This window comes from Motacilla alba, chromosome 2 (assembly GCF_015832195.1).
Source record: "Motacilla alba alba isolate MOTALB_02 chromosome 2, Motacilla_alba_V1.0_pri, whole genome shotgun sequence".
NCBI lineage: Eukaryota > Metazoa > Chordata > Aves > Passeriformes > Motacillidae > Motacilla > Motacilla alba.
The window spans coordinates 138,419,457-138,445,639 of NC_052017.1; the positions used below are offsets into that span (position 1 = coordinate 138,419,457).

At 40.4% G+C, this 26,183-nt stretch overlaps 1 protein-coding gene across 9 annotated transcripts in view; it reads right to left on the reverse strand.

Annotated features, from left to right (window-relative positions):
• Positions 1-12,407: 12,407 nt before the first annotated feature.
• The window catches only part of ENPP2 (ectonucleotide pyrophosphatase/phosphodiesterase 2), a 72,009-nt gene continuing 58,233 nt past the window's right edge, over positions 12,408-26,183 (reverse strand). For 6 of the 9 annotated variants that reach the window (XM_038127111.1, XM_038127116.1, XM_038127117.1 and 3 more), the window contains 8 exons: positions 25,593-25,765; positions 25,259-25,310; positions 22,670-22,806; positions 22,057-22,192; positions 21,198-21,275; positions 18,526-18,658; positions 17,769-17,925; positions 12,408-13,024 (listed from right to left, as the gene is read on the reverse strand). In XM_038127111.1, coding sequence (XP_037983039.1) covers positions 12,854-13,024; positions 17,769-17,925; positions 18,526-18,658; positions 21,198-21,275; positions 22,057-22,192; positions 22,670-22,806; positions 25,259-25,310; positions 25,593-25,765 — 1,037 coding nt within the window. In that variant the 3' untranslated portion in view covers positions 12,408-12,853. The remainder of the gene's footprint in view (positions 13,025-17,768; positions 17,926-18,525; positions 18,659-21,197; positions 21,276-22,056; positions 22,193-22,669; positions 22,807-25,258; positions 25,311-25,592; positions 25,766-26,183) is intronic. The other 3 variants (XM_038127113.1, XM_038127119.1, XM_038127115.1) reach the window with 1 other exon arrangement.

Here is a 26,183-nt window from a genome sequence, read left to right on the forward strand (position 1 = left end):
TTACACGCGTATTTTAACTTTTACCTTGTTGAAAAGAGAGATTTTAATTCAACATTTAAAGATCATTTAAGGACTGTTTTAAGTGTTAAGTGCTTAAAAATCTTTCAAGGTTCAACATGTGAAGTTTCATTTATACTAAGAAATCAGTTGAGATGAAGGTACCACTTAAAATACAGGGTAAAACCATATTTTGTAAACTGCCAGTTAAGTGTGTGGGTTTTGAAGAGATAAAGTTCTTTAACAAGCTTTGAAACTTGTGAGTTAAACCAGCACTAGCAAAAACATTTCAGGGCAGTCAATGTCCCATATGAAGATGGGAATTAAAATGCCAAAATCTATTTTGCCCTTTTCCCCCTCCCTCCTTACTTTGCAGAAACATTTTTTTCAACCTCTGGGACCTCAGACCAAAGCACTTTATTGAACCAAAATAAAAGTCAATTTTTATATTGTTCAATAATTTGTAATACCAAGGATCCCATCAAGAGACAACGATTGCTTGCTTTGTTTCTTACTGAAAGCTCACTGCCTGGTAGATCCTGAGCTACTGAGTTCACTGAATGTGAATCACTACTACTTTGCAGGCACCCCTAGAGATCCATCTTTGTTTTATCATTTCCTTTTTTATGCTGCTTTGGATAATTAGTGGATATAAGAATTTATTGCAGGTGAGCATACTTTAAGAACAAAATAAACAAGCAAGAAACCCCCGAAACGCATACATTTTGTAATGGAGCAAAGAATTACTATTCCAGCAAGCAGAAGTTATACAGAAATGCAATGAGCAAGTACCTTTGCACATATAATTCATAGATTACAGACATAATACTTAAGTACAGAGATCAAAGTTATTTTTCAACTCTGCATTACCAGTCCTGGAAAATCAATCTACATTATTTTTAGCACAGGTTAGGAACTGGAGTAATGATTAAGTAATTTGCCAAGGACATGGTTAGACAGACTTGGAAAATGGGAAACGGTGATTTCTTTCCAAAGGGAACACGTAGTTAACAGTTGCAGCTGGTATCGCTATGCAGAAGAGCTCAGTCTCATAATCCATGGTGTAAGAGATCAAACAGATTTTAATACAAAGCCTCCTATTACCAGAGTAACGGGAATTATCTTAGACTTCAGTCAGGTCCGGGACCTACTCTGAAGCTGTGGTAGGACAAAGCAGGAAACCCAAAAGATACGGAAGGATTCACAGTTTGTAAATACTTTTTCCTACACCCCAGCGTACTTCTCCCCCAAAGGAAAACCCAATGTTGAAAAATACTTTGCACCTTTAAACACATTATCAAGTGCCCTCAAAAATCAAAGGGATTTAAATATAGACATGTGAGCTAAACACATATTTAAGTATCCTGTTGGATTACACACACACACAAAATTGAGATAACTGATTGAACCTACATTCCAATTACTGGAATATGTTTAAAGCCAAGGCTGTTGGTACAACATATCCATTGTGCAATACCCCAGTATTTTGCCAAGGAGTAGTTCTGTGAAGGGTTACGTGTCTATAAAGAAGATTTAGGACAGAGCAGAGATGATGAGAAGGGTTTTCTCTTTTTCTAGCATCCGGCTTTATCTAGAAATACACTTTTTAATTTCACTGCAATTAGAGCTACTTAAGGTCACGTTTCCTCCTTTATTTTCAGCTGAGAAATTTGTCTAGGCAGCTTCCATACTATTATTGTGGGTCTTCTGGGCAGTTAGGACTTGGTGAAGGGAAGGAGAGATCTTGACTCCATTTCAGAAGGCTGGTTTATTATATTATGATATATATTACATTAAAAAAGACCACTATAAAGACCACTATAAAGACCACTATAAAAGACCACTATATAGACCACTAACTATACTACAAAGAACAGAGAGAAAGATTCATCAGAAGGCGAGACAGGAATAGAAAAGAATGAATAACAAAATTCTGTGACTCCTAGAGAGTCTGAGAGCTGCTGCCTCCTCGATTGGCCACCAACTAGAAACATCCCACACTGACTAATCAAGAAAGCACCTGCTGCATTCCACAGTAGCAGATAGCAAATTGTTTACACTTGAAGCTGAGGCCCTTCAGCTTCTCAGGAGAAGAAAATCCTAGCCAAGGGATTTTCATAAAATATCACAACCACACCATACTACAGACTTGTTCTCTGCTGCCCCTCAGTTCTGGCTGTCGGAGGCTCCGGGGGCAGCCCAGGTCCCAGCAGGTGACAGGTGTGCCGTGCTCATCCTGGTCCCAGGTCCCAGCAGGTGACAGGTGTGCCGTGCTCATCCTGTCTGGGGTGTCCCGGGCGCTGCCTCGGCTCGGTGCGCTCAGAGCGCCCGGGAGTCACAGCCAGTCTGTCTCGCACTGCACCCGTCTTCTCAAAGGCCAGGCTAATTCCAGGAGACTTTCCTGGAAATTAGAAGTATCAGATGAATAACATTACTGGTTCTTCCTCTTGACTCAACCAGCCTTTGAGACTCTAGAGTTTGAACAACTGGCCAGGCCAGAAAGAACAAACTGTTATTTAATATGATTCAATCTGTTTTGCTGTTGCAGTCAGAGATCATCTATCCTTGCAAAAAAAAATTATACTGTGTGACATTAAATACTCATCTTTCCTAGAAAGGTCTGGAGCACTGAAATTTCTTTTGGTTTGAAAGGAACTTCTTGGGACTGTTTTACACTTCTAAATGCACTAATTCGTGCAGCTTGGGTAACCAGGACAATGCCAAGTTTAAACCACAAGTAGGACCCAGTGTAAAACTAATTTTTCCCCTCAATAAATTTGTTCATAAATGGCTTGACAATGTTCTACCTAGATAGAAAGGACAAAAAATAATTCACAGTGGAAAGTCATGATCTAGAGATGTTTCAGCATAAAACCAGGATGAAAGGCAGGAAGAGATTAGGTACCTTTCAGAGGGAAATAAGGCGTTTTACATTGCAAATAGAGGGCATCAAAGAAAACACAGATGAATCAGATAATAGCAGAAGCTTTTTCATTCAAATGTTAAAAACATTTTGAAGAAGATATCCTGCATACACTGACACTTGCAGTGAAGTGCTGCAAAAAATAGCTTCTTCTGTTCCTTCAGCCTTGAAAACATACTCACTGAAAAAGCAAAAAAAGTGATCAGAAAAAATGGCATTGCCTAAAATGGGCTTGTGAGGATTCAGTGAGAGGCTCCTCAGTTGGAAGCGAGGTGTGAAGCAGAAAACAAAATGTTTGATGCAGAAACAAAAGTTCCAAGAAGGAAGCATTTGGGAAAGGGGAACAAACTGCCAGTGAAGTGGTTAAACCAGCTCTTGGCTCACTTCAAGTGAAGTGAGAATAGGGGACATTTGCAAAGGCAAGAATAAGATAATCTAACAAGGATTTTCCATTAATAGTGTCTGGTGTGATGGAAGATGCATTTCTATCAGGCCCACATCTCCTCAAGGCTGGTTGTTTCCTTTCACAAAAGTGGAATATATAGGACTTACAGAAGGGATGTCAATAGGGATGTCAATATATACACCCACCATTTGCATCTTCTGCTTTCTCCTGACTAGCAGGTCTGTTGATGCATCTGTGCAAGTCCCCTCCAAAAGAGAACACTGGGCAGAACATCACTGCCCATCATTCATTGCACCAGTTGGGCCCAGACTTTTACCCAGTAGATTATATGAGTTGAAATAAGTCCATGGAGACAAAGGTTGTTGAAGGTAGGAAATCACACAAATTATGCAATCACATCATTGGGTCAGAAATATGTGTCACTCCTGAGAAGAGTATATTTTTCACACACAGAGCATTGCCAGCAGTTGCATTAAACAAATATCTGGATTTAAGGAGCTGCTGAAATGCTTTGCTGAATAGAGCTGTGCAGTGTCAGGACATTACTTTCAGGCCCATGAGCAAATAAGGAATCTTATTGAAGTTGAGAGAAAGAGTCAGCACCATTAAATTCAAGTCATGTGGCTGATTGAGCAATTAGGTATTTAGGCCACTGCCTTAAAATTATTATTTCAACACATGCAAAGTCCTCATGCTTTGGACTGAAGCTCTCTTAAGCAAGAGAGAGTTGGAATCATAGAATCATAGAATTGTTCAACAGATTCAGCTGCCTCATGGCCCAACAGGGCAAGCCTGCACCAATATGGGTAACTGAATTCCTTTGAAGCAGTAGTAAAGGTGATCTAAAACCATCAGGCTTCTTTGTGACTTAAACAGATAAGGGCTGTGAAGGATCACCTCAACTAATTCCATCTGTCTCAAATGAAAATATCTTTAGTCCCCACTAGATCATCTCAGTCCCTCTATCACTAATTACCACTCTTTTTTGTTTTCTAACTAGGCATATTCTGTGTTACTTCCTAACCATTTCCAAGTAAAATGAGCCACAGGAGTAGAACTCTAGCTTTTTAACCCTTTCATGAAATAAACTGTTCCTCTTCCTCCTGGAATGGATTAAAGGGAAGCAATTCTGCAGGCACTGAGGAAACAATAACCCTTGCCAGGAGAGGAGACAATGTCTTCAGCCAGCTCAGTGCAGCTGAGAGTCTGTGTCCAAAGCCCAGGAATATCATGTGATCTTCCTCTGCCACACCAAGAAATTTAACCCTGGGCTGGAGATGGTGGCTTGTTAAACCACTCTAGGAAGTCCCACAAGACTATATCCTTAGGCAAAAACTAACACTAAATTATGTGGGGATGGACTCAGTAGCTGCTGAAGAATTATTATCTGTGTGCACACTTTATTTGCTAGTGTACATTTAATTATGAGAGACAGTCCTCTCTATGGCATCCATATTATGAAACTAGAATTAAGCAAGGGTACCCAGGACATAAATGTAGGCATGTGCTCACATAAATCCAAATCTGTAAGATAAATACAAATATTAATTGAGCCTCTTTTTCAGGAATCAGTCGCAACAGCTTCTTTCCTTATTCAGAAGAGATGTGCTTGCAGGTTAAAGAAAAAACCCAAAACAACCCAAAAAAACCAAAAAACCCAATCAACTAAAAAAATATTTTGGAAAGGAGTGCGTGGATTATTTAAATACCAGTGAGGAAGGCGAGCTTGTTAGGATAAGAATGATGTTGACACAAAAGGGATAAGAAGGATAAGAAGATATAATCTGACCATGAACACATTAAGACTTACCATTTTTTATCATTTCAGTTCTGGATTCAGCTTTCCCTTAGAGCAGAGAGGCCAACAGCTTAACCCCAACCGCTTGTTGCAGCTCTTACTAGAGGTTTCCTAGAGCTGCTGTGATCTCAAAAACTCTCTACTGAAAGTATTTGTACACTCTTTTGAGTGAAATTCAAAATGCAACCTCTAAGACTGAGGAGTTTGGGATATTTATTTTTCTGTCAGGTAATGCTTATGATAAAAACAAAGCTCAAAAAGCCCCATCCCTTGGGAGAATTACACAGTGCATGCTTGATGCCGAAATTTTGGGTGGGATTTTCCATGAACCTGTGTATCTTCAAATGTTGTAACAGTAGTACAGCCTAGAAACTTCAAATCCTTTTCAAGCCCTTGTGGTATGTGCTGTGTTATCTTACAAATGACAAGCCTTGAAGTATTTACCCTCATGAATATCCAACTGCCTTCACAAATTCCTGGCCAGAGAGGGAAGAGCTGAGGCTCTCAGCCCTTCTCTGTCAGTCACTCTGAGTAGCAAATCCAGCTTCTCCAGTGGAGCACTCTGGGATCTTCAATGCAGCCCACGAGCAGCCACGGTGAGTGAGTGTGAGATAGCACAGCTGGGCTGCTCTCCCCTTTAGTTACACAGCAGGAAAGAAACACTCAGTGTTTGCTCCACTGCAGACAAAAGCAAAGGGGTACTTCTCCTCCTTCTCTTCCTCATTTTTACCTCACCCTTCCCTACTCCCTCATAAACCTGCTCAGACTGATGACACCTTTGCTTCTCATGCGCAATGAAACGCTGTTGAAAAAGAAGCAATTTCCCCGGTGGAAACAGAATTTTCCTTTTCTACAAAGGCCACAAAATGAAGGAAATGTAAAACCTTTTCTACAACTTCAGCACACCAAAGCCCTCAGAATCACATACTTCTCCAGTGAGGAAGACAGTAAACTTGAAATTTGTGTTGATGACATTATTTAATGCACAGCTGGAGGGTTCTGAGACAGACTGATGATGAGAGCCTGACTAGATCAGAGCAGAAATGGAGAAGCCCACAAAGGACAGCAAAGAGGAAGAAGGAATATGGAGGGAAGAAAGATGAAATAATGGGCAGATTGTCAGGCAATACCCCAACCTTGGAAAAGAGATGTGGACAGCATCACATAATGGCCAAGGGGAATGAGACTGACCCATGCAAAAGCTCAGAAAACTATCTAAACTTTTTTCTTCCTTAACTATTTGAAGCTTTCTTAATGAATATTCCAAAGATAAAGTTTAAAATGGAATTGACTGCATCAGATTTTGGGTTACAACTGGAAGAATAGCTCATGATTTTGACCACAGGAGGGCTCCAAGGTTTCATGGATGCATATGGAAACCTTTTGAGAAAGGCTAGAATTAGATGATGAGGCACAGAAAGTGAGAGCCATGGAGATGAACTGTTAGTTCAATGTGGAGGTCTACAAGCCCGGCTGAGCATGCTGCATATAATAGTTTTTTTCTTAAATAAAGAAGAGAAACAAAAAGAACAATTTTTCTGCAAAACTCTTTTTTCTCTACTGCCTTAAAAGGATCATAAAAATGTCGGTTGTTAGATCCTCAAACATCAGTGTTTATTCTGATGTTACCAGTAAGGAGAATCTTAGAATTTTAAATTTTTTTTCCTAACAAAGAATGTTTGGGGATTCGATGTTTATCACATGGGAAAAGACTGATCACATCTGCCCCAGCTGCAGCCCACACAGGTTAGATACAAGCCAGGAGAAGATAACACATCATCTGTGACCTGCTTCCTACTGTCTTTTTCCCTAGACTCTGCAGAGGTGTACAGTAAGTGCACTACAAGCCTGAGTACAGCAAGGGGCCTGTGGCCATGGGGAAGCAGGGAAAACTGTTCCTGTGGCACTACAATGGACGAGGAAGAGGAGGATGTAGTTACTGTCAGTCAACCTAGAACACCGTGTCCATGCACCCAAAACACATCCCAAAAGCCAACTAGGAACATGGAAAAGACTACAAGTACAAATGACAGCATGCATCCAGCAGAGAGCAGGTGAAACTACAGCCATCAGCAATGTCCTAGGGATGTTGTCGGGTGAAAATGGGTCAATGAGCAGAGGTGATCTGTCACAGTCAATGCTGAGATAGAACCTGAACTCTGGCTCAGCTGGATTGGTTCTGAACTTTCGAGTCCCAGAGATAAAATACTGACATTACAAATAGCTAATTTTCTCTGTTGGTAGCAATGGTCTAGCTGGTCATGGCCTCTGAGGAGAAGTTCTGGTTGATTCATCAGAGCTTTGGCATTCTACCCTCAGGGACATTAAACGCCTTCAGACAAAGACATCCTGGGTAAAGGCCATCAGATTAAATCCTCTGAAGAGGGTTTTTACCTGCAAAACTGGCCCGGGGTTTTAACTGCACTGGAAAAAAAAATGGGGATATATCAGGATCTTCCACATCCTCTTCAGATTAAGTGTGTAAGACTTGACAGAGCTAAGAGCTGATAGGCTAACACTAAAGCTATTTGCAGATGATTAACAGATCAAAGCTGAAATAAAACAGGGAGGTCAGCAGAAAAAAAATTGCTGTGTAAGGAGATAAGAGAAGTTTCCCATTTCAGGAGACAGAAGAGGTTGAACAGGTTGAAGGTCCAGGAGATGCTGCCAGAAGGGGACTGGGGCTGGAGATTTATTTGGGGGTTGTACAAAGTTCCTGTTCTCTCTTCATCCAGCCTCTTCTGATATATCAGTCCTCCCTGCAGAAAAGAAGAAATAATTCCCTACTTGCTGCACTCAGCCAGGAAAAAAACAATGATGAAAATATCTCCTGAAAAAGATTTCATCCTTTTCTGTTGATGGTTTATGATGTCATATAATCCCACCTCTTTTCTGGTAAATTCCAGCTTTAGGGTCAATCAGTTACAGCTGTGCTAATCCACAGTTACTAACTTCTCTGCTTGCTGATGTCTCCATGGTGAAACCCGCAGATGAAACCTGGGTGACCTCCATCTGCCTTTCCCCACCGTGTTTAGAAAACAACAGATAAGGTAACGCAGTCAGGTAAGGCTCCACAACCACTGTGCACATAGCATGGATGCTGCAAGCAGGGCAGGGATTTTCCTTTGTGAGGGCAGGTCTGGATAAGTTATATCCCAAACTTTCAACTTGTAAAGGGAAAGAAAGCGGTGGGTTTTTTACTGCAGCTGACTGTTAGAGCAATGCTGCTTTTTATGTCAACATACATTTTAGTAAATGTTAGTTTGTACTCTGTAGTGACAGGCTGTTTGCAGTAACCTTGGGAATACTGCTCTTATCTTGTATTTACACAACAAGTGCAAAGAAACGAGATTAGGTATTTTTCCACAATGTTTAAAAAAACTTTTTTTCTACTCTCTTGAACAAGGGCTGAACTTTAAACATTTCAAACACATTTCCCTCATTTGGAAGACGTACAGTTAATGTGGTATTAATCATTTACTGGCAGGTCTATCCTGGTCAGGCTATACTTATATTTTCATGACTATACCATGTCTCTTAGGTCAAGTGCAACAGTGGTCTGAGACTGCAGTAAGGGAAATTGAAACTAGTCAAAAACCGACCTAGAATAGGACCACATACAGGATGGACAGACAAGTACTGTGGCATCTCTCCAGGATACAGAAGGACTCTGATAAGGAACCAGGCCTCCAAAAGCATTTTGATGCATGGGAATGATAGAAAACCAATTCAGCATTAGTTATTGCCCCCAAAGGAAGGGAGTTTTGCTTCTCTTGTGCTGTGTTCAAATTTTATTTCAGCCACATGATTCTGAAGCTTTTGCTTCACAAAACATACCTTGTGCTCTCCTGTCAGTGATAGCACTACCAGAAACTATTTCAAAATGTCACATACTAAGCCCTGTACAGAAGCGCTGTGACCACCTTTACAGGCCATACTATATGCCCCTAAACAGACTATCCAGCCTCTCCATGCCACAGTTTCATCCATGCCTTTGGTAACAGCAGCCTCCCAGATGTGTTGTGAAGTTTCACTTGTCTGTCTGTGCCAAACCAGCAGAATAAACCTGGCTGCCCTAAGTGCCAAACTCATTGGAAGAGCACCATACTGGAGCAGAGAGGAAGTGGCAGCTCTGCAACACCCACACCCTCTCCTCCTCTGGGAAAGCCTGGTTGTATCCCTCTCTCTCAAGGCAGAACAAGTTAATTTGCCCTTCTGTTGGTAGGGGCTTGCAGGTTTTCTAAAAAAAATGTATAAAGGGGGGAATTTTCTCAATTGCACTGTAAGCAGTATCTCCTCTGTCTCCTGCAGAAAGGAGCCAAGGTAATCTGCACAGAAGTGTCATACAAATTTAAAGGTAGTTAAAGATGTCTGATGTGGATGTGAGACTGAAGGGAAGGATTGCTGGAACATCGTTCCTGCTGCTACAAATTTTTTTTCCTTCAGTCAGGTCCTGCACTCTGTCCTCACTGTCCAACACAGACACTGCCCAAGTTCCTGTTCTCTCCTGCAACTAGCAACACCTTCAGAGGGAACCTCCTTCAGCTTTCCTGAAAATGTTTTGCTTCCTGGCTGTGTGCAGGAATTAGAGACCATTTCACCTGTTGTACCTGACAGACTGATGTATAGGAGGAAACCAAATGCAAGGGAAACAGGGACTTCAGAAACCTGCCGTGTGTATGTATTTTCGCTTGTAAAGTCTTAAAATCTTCACACATTCAGCTGACCAACTGTTTGCATACAAAGCACTGAGAAGCAAGGGATCATGGCAGGACTGCTATGGAGCAGCCTCCAGGGACACAGCAAGATTGGCCTAATTACACATGGTTATTACTCACACTAAATCCATGTGCATTCTGGAAAAACCTTCACAAGCTGGCACAGACCTGACAATTAAATATTTTCATTTTCTTGTTCATCTAGAGATGAAATTGCTTTATAACACAGTGCAAACCGATTTGCTGTTACCAAACCAGAACCAACATTAAAAAAAGTACAGAAACTGTTGAATATTGTACCTAACCCCATAAAGAGGCTAAAGGCTGGACATGGAGAAGAGGGAAACAGCAAGTAGAAAGTGTCTAATCAAGTTGTTAGCTGACCAGGACAGAACATAATCATAAGTCATTATGTACTCTGGTACTGTCAGAACAGGATGGGGATTTTGCTATAATTTCACCATCACTACCATCCTGTTGGTCAGGTTACTTGACCTGCTTTCAGTGCTTATCTGTTGAGGATATGTGACTCTGGAAAAGGGGTTAAAAAAAGTAACAGTTTCCTGTAGCAGGGTTATTCTAGTTGCACAACTACCGCTGAAGGATTTTTCCCAGAGCAAAAGGACTTTGCCAGGTGTGCAGGACACCACAGCTTTTGTCATTGTGGCAGTAGTTCAACTGAACTGCTTCTCACTCATTGAACATGCCTCAAATTTACATCACCAAGTGCAAACAGTAATTACCCAAACCCTCAAAAATAGTATTTGCTCGACAGAAAAATTCAGTGCTTGTTCTCCTCAATGGACCTCTTGCTGAAGCCAGAGAAATATCAAGAAAAGCAACATATAACAGAAACAAGTGGTATTTCATCTTTTCAAAATGGTCTAACAGGATTGGAAGGCAGAAGGGTTCCTTCCCTCTGCCCTATGCTAACATTCACCCTGAAGGCTACCGGAGGCAAATTACACGTTTCCTTTAAAATACCTGTTGTTCCTGCAGAGCTCATGTTGCTCAGAGGGATTTACAAGGCTTTAGCTTTGCATTAGAGCTTTGGTGTTGATAAGGCATCTTTCAATGGGAAAAGTACCCTATGCCACGTGCAGAAGTCACCACAAGTATTTCTCAGCCCAGTTATTTCTGCTAATGCAATAAAATAAAACAGCAATACCGTGCAAGAACATAGCACCAAAGGCTGAAGAGAAGTAGGTAGGACAGAAGTAAATTACTAGTATTAACTGTCACAGTAAGAAACTTAGTACAAAAATTGATAATTCCCTACACAATAATCACCACTGTTTAGTGAAACCAAGAGTTAAATTGTCTCTCCCAACAATTTTCAGTCACTAATTACATTTCAGAAGCAAACTTCTCTGAACACAATATTATTTTTCAGAGCTTTGGTATAAATTTCATGTTATTTTGGGAGAAAATAAAAGATTTACATAATTTGTTCAATTTGATTAAAAACCGAAACAAACAGAGCAACAGATTAATGTCAAAGCAAAACAGCAGTGGTGGTCTTTAGTTTAGTTTATGAACCACCACATTAAATCATCACTAGAGTTCATGTTGAAGGAATTAGGTCTTAAGAGAAAGTTCTTTTAAATCCAAAGGAAATACCCTTTGTAGTACATGTAAGAACGTTAAGTTTATCATGGCAAGAAGCCCTGCTGAAAGCTTACAGGAAAATATTTCTGTGCTACCAGACAACCACAAGAGACAATTTTTAAGTTGCAAGAATAGGATGTTTCCTGTAGCTTTGTGCACTTATCAGAATTTCCATCCTAATATTTTGGAGGTATTATAAAGTATTCAAGTTTTGTGCTTTACTAAATTAAACAGAATTAGGCAGATAGAATAATAAATTTTTGTCCGGTCACAAGAGCTTTATTATCTGTGTTAACATGATTAATTCCAGTTTACTACTTTCTCTTAGATGGATGCTACAGGGATGCAAGTTGATGTTGTGCTAGAATAGTTTTACTTAGGAGACCCTGGCTACTCGTCTGTGTACATGGCTGAGATGCTTTCCAGCCCTTCCCTCTTCCCTTCAATTGCAATCCTCAAGCAGTTGCAATCCTCAAGCAGAAAACAGACAACTTTCATAGAGAGAGGGAAATGTGTAAGCCCAAATGAAGGCTTTACAATAGTGCCATTAGTGGGTTCAGCCTCAAAGGCATTCTGAACAATAATTTCTCTTTTACATCATCTAGGTGCACTAACACTAATGCTCCATAATGTATGTCTTCTATAAAAAATCCTTTCCACAGTTCTGGAGCAGGGCCAAGTGGTGTCAGGCATGGGGTATCCCTGCTAGCTCATGACAGCAAGCATCCTCCCATCCCAGCTCTGCCCCTATGGCAAAACCTGACCAGTAATGACTGCTGTGGGTGTCTATTTTTTGGCCTCATTGCTGAGTATCAGGGCAGGGCACCTGGGCCTCTGGCAGTCCTCTTACCAGCAAACCTAAGCTCTTGAGAAGGGCTCTACCCAGTAAGAGATCTGTCAGCACTCAGCTGCCTGCAAGCCCCTCTGAACATCCCTGTGAAAGGAAATCAAAACACATTAAAAAAACTGAATGTGTGGTTTATTATATTTAAGATGCTATTTGTCTATAGTGTTTAAATATCTCTGTCACACAGTTATCAGTAAATGAGTGTAATTTTACATGTTCAGTATTTTGATACACAGTACAGGACTACAAGTGTGGTAAAGGAGCATGAGAAATTAATATTTCCTTGATGCACGCATCAAACCTTGCAGCACCACTTAAAAGCTCAGAGTAAGGACTCAAAATGCAGTATTACAAGCACTACTAAATCAACCAAGAGACATACCTATATTAAACATTAGAAAAACAAAACAAATGACACAAAGGTTTAATGTTTAAGATTTGATACAGGATTAAAATACTAATATTTTTAATGTCCTGGCTTCAAATTAATAAATATAAAAACAATATAAAAATATACACCAGTTGATAAAAGGATGCACTGAGTAAGGTTAGAAAGCTAAATTTCACTTTCGAACGTATGCAGGTATGTCTTTAGGGAGAGGATTTCTGTGTAGCTGCGACTGGTCTTTCGGAAGAAGTCCAAGCTAGTGAGCTGTTCGATGTCACGGACACGCGCAGTGTGCATCCTGAGAAGATCTTCAACCCACTTTGATTCATCCTCTGAGCTCTGGTGGGGGGGGAAGAAAAAATTATCACAAGTCTTGTCAAAAATCATCTCCAAAAGCAAATGTCACTTGTCTACACATTTGTTCCAGATTTAAAGAAGAATCTCTGTGCCTTTTTCAAGAATGAATAGGGTAAATGAATTCCAAGAAAATAAATTTTACATTTAACATGTAAGATGAATCCTGCAGTTTTATTTCAGTACCCATTTTGTGATGGGGTTGACACAAAGATCATTGTGATCAATGATCACAATCATCCAGAAAAAGCTAGCCTCAAGTTGCAGGTGTTTCAGAAGAACAGCTATAGGTTTTAGAAATCCACTGGTCACTCCATGTTTTTCTGTCTCACAGAAAGAACTTCTTATTAATCACTTTTGAATTACCAAAGGCCAAACTCTAGGCTGTTTGGCTTTGAATTCTACGCCTACACATTATTTTCAACTGACCATCACATCATCTAACACAGTCATAATTTATGATTTTCATTTTATCTCTAGGGGACCTTTACAATTCATTACACAGTTGGGACAATGGTTTAGGTAGGTACCTAAAAACTCTTGTGATTGAAACATACATATTATTCACTGATAGAAAAAAGAATTTCACCAAGCATTTCCTGATACAAAGAAAAAAATAATCAGGAAGGTTATGCTGCCGGAGTGTTTGGGGTCAGGTTGTGTTCTCTTAGGGGATAGCTGCTGCCTCATGCCTTGTGCCAGCACCAGCACATGTCAGAATCATCCACAAACTAAGGTAACTCGCAAACACATCAGAAAATCAGCCCTGCAAAACACTGCAGTGACCGGCTGTTTGTGTGCCTTAACCAGCACAGCAACATGTGCCACAAGCATTGCACCCAGGCCTGCAGACAACACAGCGGGGCCCAGACATGGGAAAAGGAAAAAGCAAACAGGACTTTTCCCCCTTTGGCCCCTCTGGCTGGTGCCTGTACACCACTGCTAGGGAAGAAAGGAACAGTGAGTTGTATCTTGGGTATTTAGACTTCATGTGGGTGGCTGTTCCTGGAAATGAACCCTTTCCTGACTGTCTCAGCAATGATCCTCTCACCAAATGATCCTCTCATGGATCAAGACTAAACTCCAGCAATGCCAGAACCTATCCAGTGCAGTAGTCAAGCCAGGAAGTGGGTCACCCAACAAAAGGCAGGAGGGTGAGGTGATCGTTTGCACAGAGAGGACACGAAGTCCCAGACAGATCACAGCTGGCTGCTCTAAAGCAAATGTCCATGACCCAGTCAGCACCTGTTTGGTTCAAAGCTCTCAGCCCCAAATCAGCTTTCCTGTCCATATCACTGACAACCTGAGGACCAAAACCAGGTCTGGAACAAGAAAAGAAAGATGCAAATTAAGAGGGAAGAGGAGGAAGTGTGTCCTGCTCACTCCCCTTTGCCTGCAGTGCCATGCTCTGGGGATGCCACCGGGCAGCACGCGGCTGCGGGAAGCCCCTACTCAGCCTTCAGCCCCGCAACCAGGAGTCTGCAAACAGCCTCAGCAGGGCTGCCAGTGCAAATGCAGCCACCGTAACATTTTTGCTTTCTTCAAGCCTTTCTTCTGAGCAGGAAATCTACAGAGCTCAAAAGGAAGTTATGAGCAAGCTACAAAGCTCACTTTTCTTGAATACAAGCAGTTTGCAAAGGATCTGCAACATGAATAAATCACAGGATGGGGAGGCTTGTTTAACCTAGTCCAGCAAGACAGCATTTGCATGACTCCAGAAAATCAATCAACTGATCTATGTTTTATTTTTTCCAATCCACAACTGGCACATGCCAGCAGCAAGGATTTTAAATAGTGATCAACTAATACAGTATTACCACATAACAATTAATCAAGTGTATACATTTAAAAGACAGTTTTCTCCAGCTTCAGTGCTTAGTCCCACCTCAAAAATAAGGAGACTTTTAGAAGGAAAAAGTAACAATTGAAGACATGGGGATAAATAGGAAAAGGTGATCAATTAGGAGGCTAACACAAAATCCAGTGGAAAAAATACCAGATATTCTGCACAAGAATCTCTCTGAATATCAATTGGAAAGCTGAACATGATGCATGTAGACAGGCGGGTGAGGAACTGACTTAAGAAAATAAATGCTTTGCTGAAAGAGAGAGCAGTAGCCTGCAGGAATTTTCTAGCAGTTTCTAGGGTTCCTTCAACTTTGGTCTTAGAAAGGATTTTTTGTAATGTTTTCACAGTCGCTTCTTGTGCCAAGGTCATTAGTTGCTAGCAAAACTCCCAGCAGTTGGGATCTCCTATGCAGAGGAAGACTGGAATAGCACAGTGGAGAACCCAGATGCAGGAGCTCCCAGGATAGAATGAAACTGAGTTATCCAAATTGACAGGCAGAAGAGAAGGATCTGAGTGTACCAGCAGTGCACAAATGTGAACCACCATTATAACACAGCTATGGAAAAAGCAAATTATAGGTACTATCACAGGAGTTGTGTCCAGTGGAAAGAAAACCATTTTCATTTTGAGATCTAAGCTGCAGTACTTAATCTCATTCATGATCCAGATGAAAAAAAGATTGGACTGGATGGGATGCATAGGAAGTCTATTCTACCAACAGTCTCATCCTCTCTTACAAGAGCAAAAAAGATCCTGGGTCTTCCATGAACAGAGAGAAGTTATTTGCCTTGAGAATCATCATAAATCATCTCTAGGGTAAATCCCAGAGAAGGGCTATTTAAGACGTAGAAAAATGTTGACACAAGAATAAATGGGCATAACCTCACCATGAATAAACACCGTTTAGAAAAGGAACAAATTCAGACGAGAAGAGTGGTGGTGTTCTTCAACGGCTGTGTGAAGAGAATGTGTGTACAGCTAGAGCAGAGCAGAGGGAAAGCTAATATTTCTTCAAATCTTAAAAGAAAATGGCGGAGAGGTTAAGGTAAAATTCCTATATTATCCCATGCATTTCACCCATGAAATACGGTGAGGTTTTATGCAATCACTTCTTTGAACAAATAAGATGGAACACCATGTGCAAAAGTAAGGCTGGATTTCAATAATGGATTTCAATGGCAAAAATTTGCCTAACTGTATTTTCATTCAAGAGCAACATTTAAGTATTTTGGAGTGGTTGTTTGCTATATAAAAGGCATGGACCAATATCTGCTAATGACCTTGCAGAAGCGCTGAAGTTTCTCTCAAACTGTAAATACATACACCATATGTATTTACAAGTAGCATGACCTAGAGAGAAAATAAGCCCAGTTTGAAATGTAAGAAATCTAAGACTCAAAGAGACCATTATTGTAAAGAGTTCATTAAAAAGATTTCAGCAGTTTAAGAGAGCTATGACACACAATATAAGGAGGAAAAAATAAATTACTTTGTCATAAAATTACATATGGGCACAGTTACAGCACAGAAACACTAGTAACTATCAAAATAGTGATTTTCAGACCACTAACTAGATCTTGATTCAGAGAAAAGCAGTCCAGGAAAAAGCCACAATGCAATACATGTAGGACTTCCAGAGACTTCTGGTGAAAGATGCCTCTGCCCAAAACAGGTGACATCCAAACAGGGCCAGACCTGCTCAAGAGAGATGGATACTACTCCAAAAGCATGGGCCCTGAAAGCAAGCAATGTTTGATAAATGAAAAAGAAACAGTGTTCAAGGTCAATTGTGCTCAGAGTTGGAATAACTTTTTCTGCTTGTAGCTGGAATAGGAGTCCTAGCTTTTTTTTGCCAATACAAAATTTATAACATTAATGCGTTCATTCAGGAAACGGTTGTTTAACGAGTGAGAAAGAAACAGTGTTCCAGGTGAATTGTGTACAGAGTTGAAATGACTATTTCTGCCTGTAGCTGGAATAGGAGTCATAACTTTTTTGCCAATACAAAATTCATAGCATTAATGCGTTCATTCAGGAAACAGTCTCCTGGCAGCCCATAGTGAAGTGTCTGTGTGCAGGAATCCACACAGCTGTGTAATGGGAGAACAAGTTCAGGCGGAAGGACAAGTCTAAATACAGCTGCCTGGGAGCTCTGCTGTCCTCGCGGAGTGCCAGAGCCCACGGGGGACCCAACACCCTCCTGCCACACAATCAGCTGCCAAGTGTGCACTTTCTGCAGTGCTGGCCAGACCAAAGCCTTCATCAAGATTCTTACAGTGGATGATCTTGCATCCTAATGGAAGACAGAAAAGAAACCAGGAGGGTATTTGGCCATCTCTGTAATAAGAAGCCAAACTTTTCCCTTGAATCAAGGTGTTCTGGAAACGGCAAGAATTGGCACTCTATCCTTGGCAGGTTACAGCAGATACTTTTATTATTGTGTGTGTTGGATGCAGTCATGCTGACTGATGCACCCAGACTGCTGCAGCAGACAGATTGCATTGTATCTGCAAATGGAAACTGACCTCCATAAAAACATCAGGCTGGGTGCCAGCACGGTATGTTTATGCATACAGCCTCCCTCCAGTCTGCTCTGAAGTTACACTGACAAAATGTAGAATCCTACAGGCAAAAAACAATACTGCCAACCTACTGTATGTCAGTTCTTCCAGACAATTTTAGGTGCAGTAATAGTTCCATACTTTTGCTGCTGTCATGGAGGAGTGCTTTTGTTTAATGGGCTAATGACACTTCAACAGAGCCACAATGCTCTGCTTCCCATTCAAGGCATTAGTGAATGCTTGCTTCTAATTGTAATGGGCTTTCACATGTCTCAGGGACATGTTTACCACAGGGCTGCAGCAGTGCAACTGAACTTACATTGCAGCTCTCGTCGTTGTCAGGCCGGTGGGGAAGGATGTATGAGAGAACAGAGAGTGGTCCATCACACTTGTCAGCTGGCTGAGTGAAATCTAAGCAGCTGGTTATAATGGCATAGTAATGCGTTGGAACAGGGATTGCACTGCCTTCCACAAACCTGGGGGAATAAAGCAAATATTTATCCACAAAGGATGAACTTGTTTGGAAGAAGGTTACACAAACAACATGGTCTTTCCTCTCCTACGTGTGAGGACACACATACATTGTTGAAATGTGTTTGATTCCTGAACACTATTGAAAGTGAGCATCCAATTAGCTCATACTGTGCCACTGAAATACCTCATGCAGTGCTGAAAGGCTTCTTCAGTTCAGAGACATAGAGAGAATGCATTGCTGAATTAACAAAGACTTGAGCACATAACTCAATAGCATAGCTCTTAAGTTCCTGCTCCTTCTTAAATTCTCCTTAAGTATGGAGAATTTTAGAGAAAATTGACTATGTGGAACCAAATTGAACTTTGTCTGGAGGATGAAAGCAATTTCAAAGTCAAGGTGAACAGTTAACTGCTCAATTGTCATTTCCTTATTTTTACCACCACCCTACCGACATGGGCATTCAGTCCCAATAACTTTAGAAAGAGCTAGAAAATTATGTCTCCTCACAAAAAAATTAAATAATGTGCAGGTAATTAATTATTCAAGATAAAGTCATCATTAAGAGAAGCAACAGCAAACCAATTAGAAGACAAATTCTTACTGTTTTATTTTGTCGGGTGTGTCATGTAAACCATCATAGTCATAGTCAAAGACTGGTCCACTTATAACATTGACTCCATTTCGTTCAGTGGCATATCTCTTCACCAAAACCCTTTGGAAATAGTTCCATACCTCTGTGCGGGAAAAAAAACCCAAACCAACCAATCAACCAAAAGTAATAAAAAAACCCCAAAACCCAAAACAAACAGAAAAAATCCAACCAGACAAAAACCCCACAACACACCAACATTTGGATAAGTCAAAACATGTCAAGATTCCATTTTTTTCTTCCTCAAGATAAAAATCCAGAGGACATTATTCATATGACAGTTGGGGAAATGAAAGACTCAGCATTACAGAGTTACTGCAGCTTCATTCCGTTTTGTCAATAAAGTCTACTCAGACTTTGTTCTCTGTTGATTTTTTTCCCCAACCAGTGATAAAGGAAATATATGCTACCACTCCCAGGACAGCAATGCCATAGGCCTAGCACAGAGGTTCTGCTGTTCCTTCACCAAGCTGTAGAAACAGCTATTCACAGGTTTTTGATATCTCTTTAAACACTGCCTTTGTCTTTTTTATCTGCTTACAGGGAACTCTGCTGGGGTGGTATGTTTAGGGTGTTTTTAATAATCTGAAAAAGGATACAGTACCGAAATTAAAAGCTAAAACTAAACATTTTAAAAGAACGAGAAATACAAATTTATTCAGGTAATTTCTCCTTTGATACAAAATGCTTAACTTTTAAACTAGGCGCCATCAAGGATGACCAAAGTCATGTCATTTCAGCAACCTTTGGGAAGAGCATGATACACTTTCTGCCACCATGTCCTCCTCAAAAAGTTAAGATCCTCACAGAGATGGCAAACACACTGGAAACTCCAGTGATACCATTCTTTTCCTTTTCATTTTAACTAACAGAAGTGTGGGTAAACAAAACTTCTCAGACCTGTAAGATTTTAACTCTTGTCTTGCCAGCTCAAGTCCATGGTTCCCTGGAGCTGGTGGCAATGACAGCCTTAGGAAGCCCCCTTGAACACCTTGTTTTAACACTGCTCAGTGGCACATGCAGTCCCAGCTGGGGCTGATGCCCAGGGCCACATCAGCAGTGGTCTAACAAGAACTCACCCTAATCACTTGGCAATACCACACATGCAGCTGCTCACTCCTCCAGTGCATATGCCTTATCAACAAAAACAGTCCAAAAAAGAAAGACTCCCCCTTGTCCCACTGCCTCAAGTTTTGTATCTAAATCAGACTGCAGTTCCACTTCCCACTGCAATGCCAGGGCAATGAGGGGCCAGGCCAGGAGTATCATTTTTGGAGCTCCAGCAAAGCAGGAGCTGCTTAAGCCACTCTCATTATGGAAAAAGTGGACACAGAATTGCTGCCAGTGGGGATGGGACAGTGAATTATAAACACAAAGCAGAGGAGGGGGCCTCTGCAGCCAGCACTACCACCATAGCCAGCACAGCATAGCACTGCCACCTCCTATTTAACCTGTCATGGAAAAAGATCCATATAATGAGTTTATACTTGGCTGTCAGGACTGCAACCTGTACACATGGAGTGGTTTGTAATTCCCCAGGAATGACATTAGTACCAGAATTTTTTAGAAGGAATCCTTCACCCACATGTGATGAAGAAGGCCACCAGACAAAATGAGCTGCTAGAGGTGGGCTGTTCTCCTGTGATTAGTATTTCAGCCAAATACTTAGATTAACATTAGCATTAAAAGCATTTTTATGAAGTGATTCAGGAGTGGGAAATCCCCAATAATTTTTCACTCTTTAATCAGTCAAGTGCTTTTGCTCAAATTTCCAGCAAACATCACCACTTGGTCCTACACAGAGGTTTTTCTGTTAAAAACACTCTTTTCTGGTTAAAAAGGAAAAGGCTCCCATAGGCTTTGATGTTTATCCAAACCTCTCTGGCCTAAAATCTGAATTGGAAATCTCACAACAGGCTCTTGAGATTCTTCCAAGGCTTGTCAATCCCTGCCAAGCCAAAAATGCCACCAGAATAGCCTGATGGTTTTCCTACCTCTTGGCAAGACTAGAGAGAAAAAGGATGTACAGACAAAAGAAATGTTAGGAATATAACCCTGCAGCACTGACAGTTTCAGACAGGTTTAAATCATCTGTCATTTTCCATAAATTGGTTTTCTATTTTATTTTTTTTAATAGGTAATAAATATGTGCAGTCTCCCTCTAAGGGCATGGATAGAAAAATAAAATATAATCACTTGTCCCTGAGCTACATAATACCAAGGGCACACTCCCAGGCTTGTGCACACTCTCAGGCTCCAGTTGTTGCCTAAGTCTGTTCTTCTGTAGCTTGGGCTACAGACAAGAGAATCTGAAAGGTCTCACAGAAAGTGAATTACTGTGGCACAAAGCACAGCTGCAGACCTACAGCATGGCTGTGCCCTTACATTAACCCAGCACCAAGGAAAATAAACCTTTCTTAAAATTTAAGCCTTCCTTGTGGTATTTTACCTGCCCATACCAAGAACTATACAGGTGTCCACAGGTAATAGCTGAGGGCTACAGGTAACTGAATTTAATGTTCTAAACTTCTCCTATCAATTCATTCCATAAACCAACACAAAGTAAAAAAAATAAAATAAATCTTGCTGGTAAAGAGAAGTATAGTCATGGAAAGAGCACTTACTTTTGAAGGCAGGATACATGGGAATGATATTTGTTATTAGAAAAGCATCATATTTTGCTTCTGCAGAGGAACTTAATTCTGAAAACGGGAAAACAAAAATATTAATAAGATGAAAAATAAGAATTTCATAGAATACAGAAATTTTTTGAAAATGGCTTCAGAGATTAACCAAAGGGAATACCATAATCTAAACAGAAATCTGAGTGTTATATTCAGAAGTGCACACTACATACACAAAATTTGTCTTTAATGTGACAGCTGAACATGGAAAAGAGGAATTTTATCTTTGCTTCATCTGTCAATCACTTTAAAATATTCTCATATAGCTTATCTATTTTTGCTATCTTAAAACGCAGAGAGCTCTGCAGGCTTTTGTAAAAGATACCAAGAATTTCTTGGGAGAAGAGTGTGGGATTATCTTCTAGCTCTGAGTGAGCCTCTGCACCAATAATTCCATTTCAGAAATCCACCATAAAATATTTCAGTCACTGAGTGAGGAAGACAGAGCAATGAAGTTCAAAACTATGAGACAGTTGTGCTCCTTCAACATTTATTAATCCCAGAAGATCATGGATCCAATACTGAAGCAAAGCAAGTGCATCAGGAGAATCAAGGATGCTTGTTTTACACAGGTTTTCTACTATCACTATTTCTGTAGGATGGTAGAAACTTTTACAGTATGCAAGAATCTAATTTGGATTTATAAATTCAAAATATGTTTATCTTACTGGTGTTTGAAATCAAAATTAGTCTTTTATATCTGATGGGGTTTGCCTGAAGTATGTTCACACCTAAGGTTTTCCCTAACAAAACAATAAAAGTACAAAATGCTTAGGTACAAAAAGCTATAGAAACTTACGAGGAGGAAAAAGGAATCCATAGGAGAGCTGTTTGTCGCCTCTGTAGGCGGCGCAGCTCTGGCTGTTTCCTGGAGAAATGCGGAGGTCAGGCCTCACACAGCTGGCCAGGTGCTCCGGGACACCTGATACCTCTGCCTGCATTGAGGAACATGGAGACAACAAAAAGTGTACTTTCAGCTTTTCCAGATAAAAGGAAACTAGGTCATATTGTTGACAGACTACATATAAGGCCTTGCATGCAGTAAAATGAACCACTTGGCTCTCCCACCAAATCCTGCTCCTGCATTGCTGCACAGCCCCTTCTTCAGGGAGCAGAAATCCCCAGGGGAGAAAATTCAAATGAAGTCGCTCATAGTAAATCAAACCCCCATTGAACAAAACTTCAAAATAAAATTAAAACAGTAGAAGAAATACACAACCCTTCCCCTTAAAATTGCTCTCTCATGAAGGAAATAATATAATTTGGGCGTGGTTTACAATGGTATTTTGACATAATTTCTGGTAAGAAAATTTCCCTGGGGAAGGGAAATTTTAGGATTTCAAGAACACAGATACCTAAGAAATTTTCCCAAGATTTTTCAAGCACATTTCAAGAGTAGAGAGAATACTAACCTGTTTGGAAATAGTGTAGGATGTCCACAGAGGCATCAGGAATGTTTCACTGTAGCCACTTTCAAAGTCGTGGTGATGCAAGATATTGTATTTTGTGCGGTACAGTACCGCAGGGCGTCCATATAAAAGATGCTTCTCTAAAAATCAAAAGAAATTACATTTACATTTATTTCTGAAAATCTTAAGGATGAAAAAAGAAAAGGGGGCTTGGCTTTCCATCAGATGTTGATTTTTTTCAGTGATCATTAATGGGATACTGACCCCGAATAACTACTAAGGAAATCTTTTGACAGAGAGAGAACAAGAAGTCTTCAGCTGTTCTGGCTGTGATGCCCATTCCAGGTTCACCCTTAGGGATTAAAAGCCCCTTCTACACTTGAAAGCTTGTTTGTGTCACAGGGTGGAGAGAGGATGTTTTTTCCAAAAACTGGAGACTCTTTAACGACCTTTGTGCCCACAGGTCAGTCATGCATGAGGTGATAAGGACTTTCTTTTCATAGCTTTAAATCAGTCCCTAGCCTATCAGTCCTGCCACTCTTCAGTGGACTTTCTCTCCTTCCTTTGTTTTGGGTTTTTTTTTTTTTTTGTCTCAAAAGGGAGGCAAAAGCAGTCACTCAGTCAAAGAGTAGTTTTTTCCCACTTGGCTGATACAGATTTGTTCTGAAGACTGATGTGCTATTTTTCATCCATAATATGAAAGAAACAAACTAAAAAAAAAAACTTTTCCTAACTTTGGCTACAAAACTACACTTCCAGCTCTGTAAAAACAGCCCTTCTTTCTTGGTGATATATTATGGTTAAATGTCTTTAGATAACTCTGACAAGTTTGCTTTCAAAAAGACAAAAACATTGAAAGGTATTGAAGAAAAATAAATTTCCTGGATACTCTTACATTGTCCTGTACAGTCCATTGAATTTGATAACCTTTTGGCAAACACACTTGGCTTGCTTTTAGAAATTAAAACACAGAAACAAGGAAAGTGGCTTAACACAGTTCCCAGATAGGCATTTAACCTGAAAGAAAAGGGCATGTTGTATTAGTGCTTGAGCACAAACAGAGGATGTTTTTATAGGGCACAAGGAAAAAAGTAGGAAATGCTTAGTCTAAGGACAAAGATGATAATCTTGTTTTATTCAAGAGAAGCTGAAGTCATCTTTTTCTTCTGGCTGTGAATATCAACATGGTGCACCATGTTGTAAAGTGCACCATGAAGGAAAACAAAACTTGCATGAAGCAGAACTGCTTGTTTAAATAAGGACACATCATGCCATTTAACAGAGAATTGACAAATGAGCAAATGCAACTGGTTTAAATGCTTACATCTTAAAATACACCAAATATACTATTTTTATATTACTGCAGTGAAGAAGAATGAAAACCAGAAACCAAAATAAAGATATTGAAATTCGAATTACAACAGTGAGGGTTGTAATTGTTGAAAAAAACAGTGTTTTTTCCTGATGCCATAAATTGGCACAGTGAGGAGTAGCTCTTCATTAATTGGGAAAATCGGTATAACAAGATGAAAGCTGTAGAAAGGCAATTTAACTCACAAAGAAAAGGACTATGGTCACCTTTAGAAACTAAAAGACAGACTGCATTGCCTGTTCACAACAGAGAAACTGAAAATAACTTCATAAGGGAATTAAAACAAATCTCCTTAATCATCTGAACAATGCAATTTGAGGCACCTCAAAAAATCTATGCCTAAACTGAAAGCTTCAGAATTTGCTAATTTGGACAATTGTTATGGTAAGGGAAATGCTGTGAATTGTTATGCTGAACTCGATCACCACTGTGAGAAGGAAAACTCTGCTTTGGTGAGCCTTTCAGTCAGTAGTGCTGCACAGAAAAGCAGCTCCCATCCCCTCTCCTCTGCTCCTATTGCTCCACTTAAACCTGGACCACGGCCCTGATGCAGCTGAGAGTGCAGCCACACAGAAGTCAGTGCTGGCACACAGCAGGAACTAGTGGCCAGGAGAGCTGGGAATGCTTTCTCCTGGGAGTAACATTGACTTGAACACTGAAGAGGAACAGAATTGCGCTGAGCAGCCTGAACTAGCAGAGCACTTGTTTCACTGTGTAACCTGCACCCTAAGAGCCAAGCATTAAGACTCACTCAGGGATTATCAAAGCAGCTGTAGTATCCTTTCTAGGTGAAACCTAAGCCTGGATAACTATGGTAAAACCCAGCCCACAAACACAGTATGGTTCCTTCCCCATCTACAGCCTGTAGCTGAACAGAGTACTGCCTCATGCACCCTCTCCTTTCCTCTCGTCTCTGCCTTCACATCTGGGCTTAAAACGTCTAGAGGTGATGGAATGGAAGAGCTATAACTCACATTGGTTTGAACAATATTTTGGTCCTGGTTCAGTAAAAGGTACTGTGTACTTTCTCAAGTGAGCAGCACTTCACCTTGCCCACGAATCTTACGTGTGTCTGTGGGCTACCTTGACAGGTACTTGAAAAGAAAGTTTACTACATGTTAACTAAACCATACCAGGAGTTGCTCTGGTATTAATGATGCAAAGTAATTTACAAAAGAAAATTAAATCAGCTTTCATTAACTGAGGCACCAGGCTCTTACCTTCTGTTCCCTTGACATGAAAGCGCTTGTTGAGTTCATCCAGCTTGTTCTTCTCAAGAATAGAAAAAAAAGGAACGAGATTAGCACCACTGGAGCACTGTGACATGTTATTTTACTAGTATCTAACAAAACAAAACTAGTGCTGTAAGAGAGTGAGGATTTTCCTGTCTCCTCTTTTACAAAACCCCGTAATTTTTCCAAGGGGGCACAAAGACTTCACAGGAGGGACCTGGGGAAGGGAACAGATCAAACCCTCTCAAAACAAATAAAATGTCTACAGCTTTACCAAAACTACCATTAATAGTGGAGGCTTCCACAGATCCTACACACGTACCTTATCATCACATGTACATCCTATATCGAAATCTGATGCAGAAGGTAGAGCCACAGGATACAGTGGTTTAGCAACTTCATCTGGCACAGTTGGTTTATAAACATTGGCTCTCAGCAGGTGATTTAAACTTCCATGAGTGCCATTATTGGGAGCAGGCTTTAATCCAAGCAGATCTATGAAAACACCAAGGAAAAATGAATGGTGGTTGCATTCCAAACATATATTCAAGCAGCAACTCTATCGAGCCAACACATTTCTTAGTAATACTGTTTACACCCACAGCATGTTAGTGAAAGCTTTTAATGTAATAAAAACACTGATTTTTTTTGTCCAAATCATAAAATTGTAAATGTCACATGAATAGTATCCTTGCCTTTATGACAAAATGCTAATTTGCATCAAGACAACTGGACAAAGTTTTATTATAACTACTCCCTCAGCTTCCAGTGAAAACCTACGGTCTACATACTGACCTCACAGCAAACATCTGCAACACAGTGATTTCTAAATAAGAGCTAACTACCCCTTAGGCAGTTAAACATTACAAGTTTGGGGAAAAAGGTGAATTACATCTTTGAAACACCTTAAAGT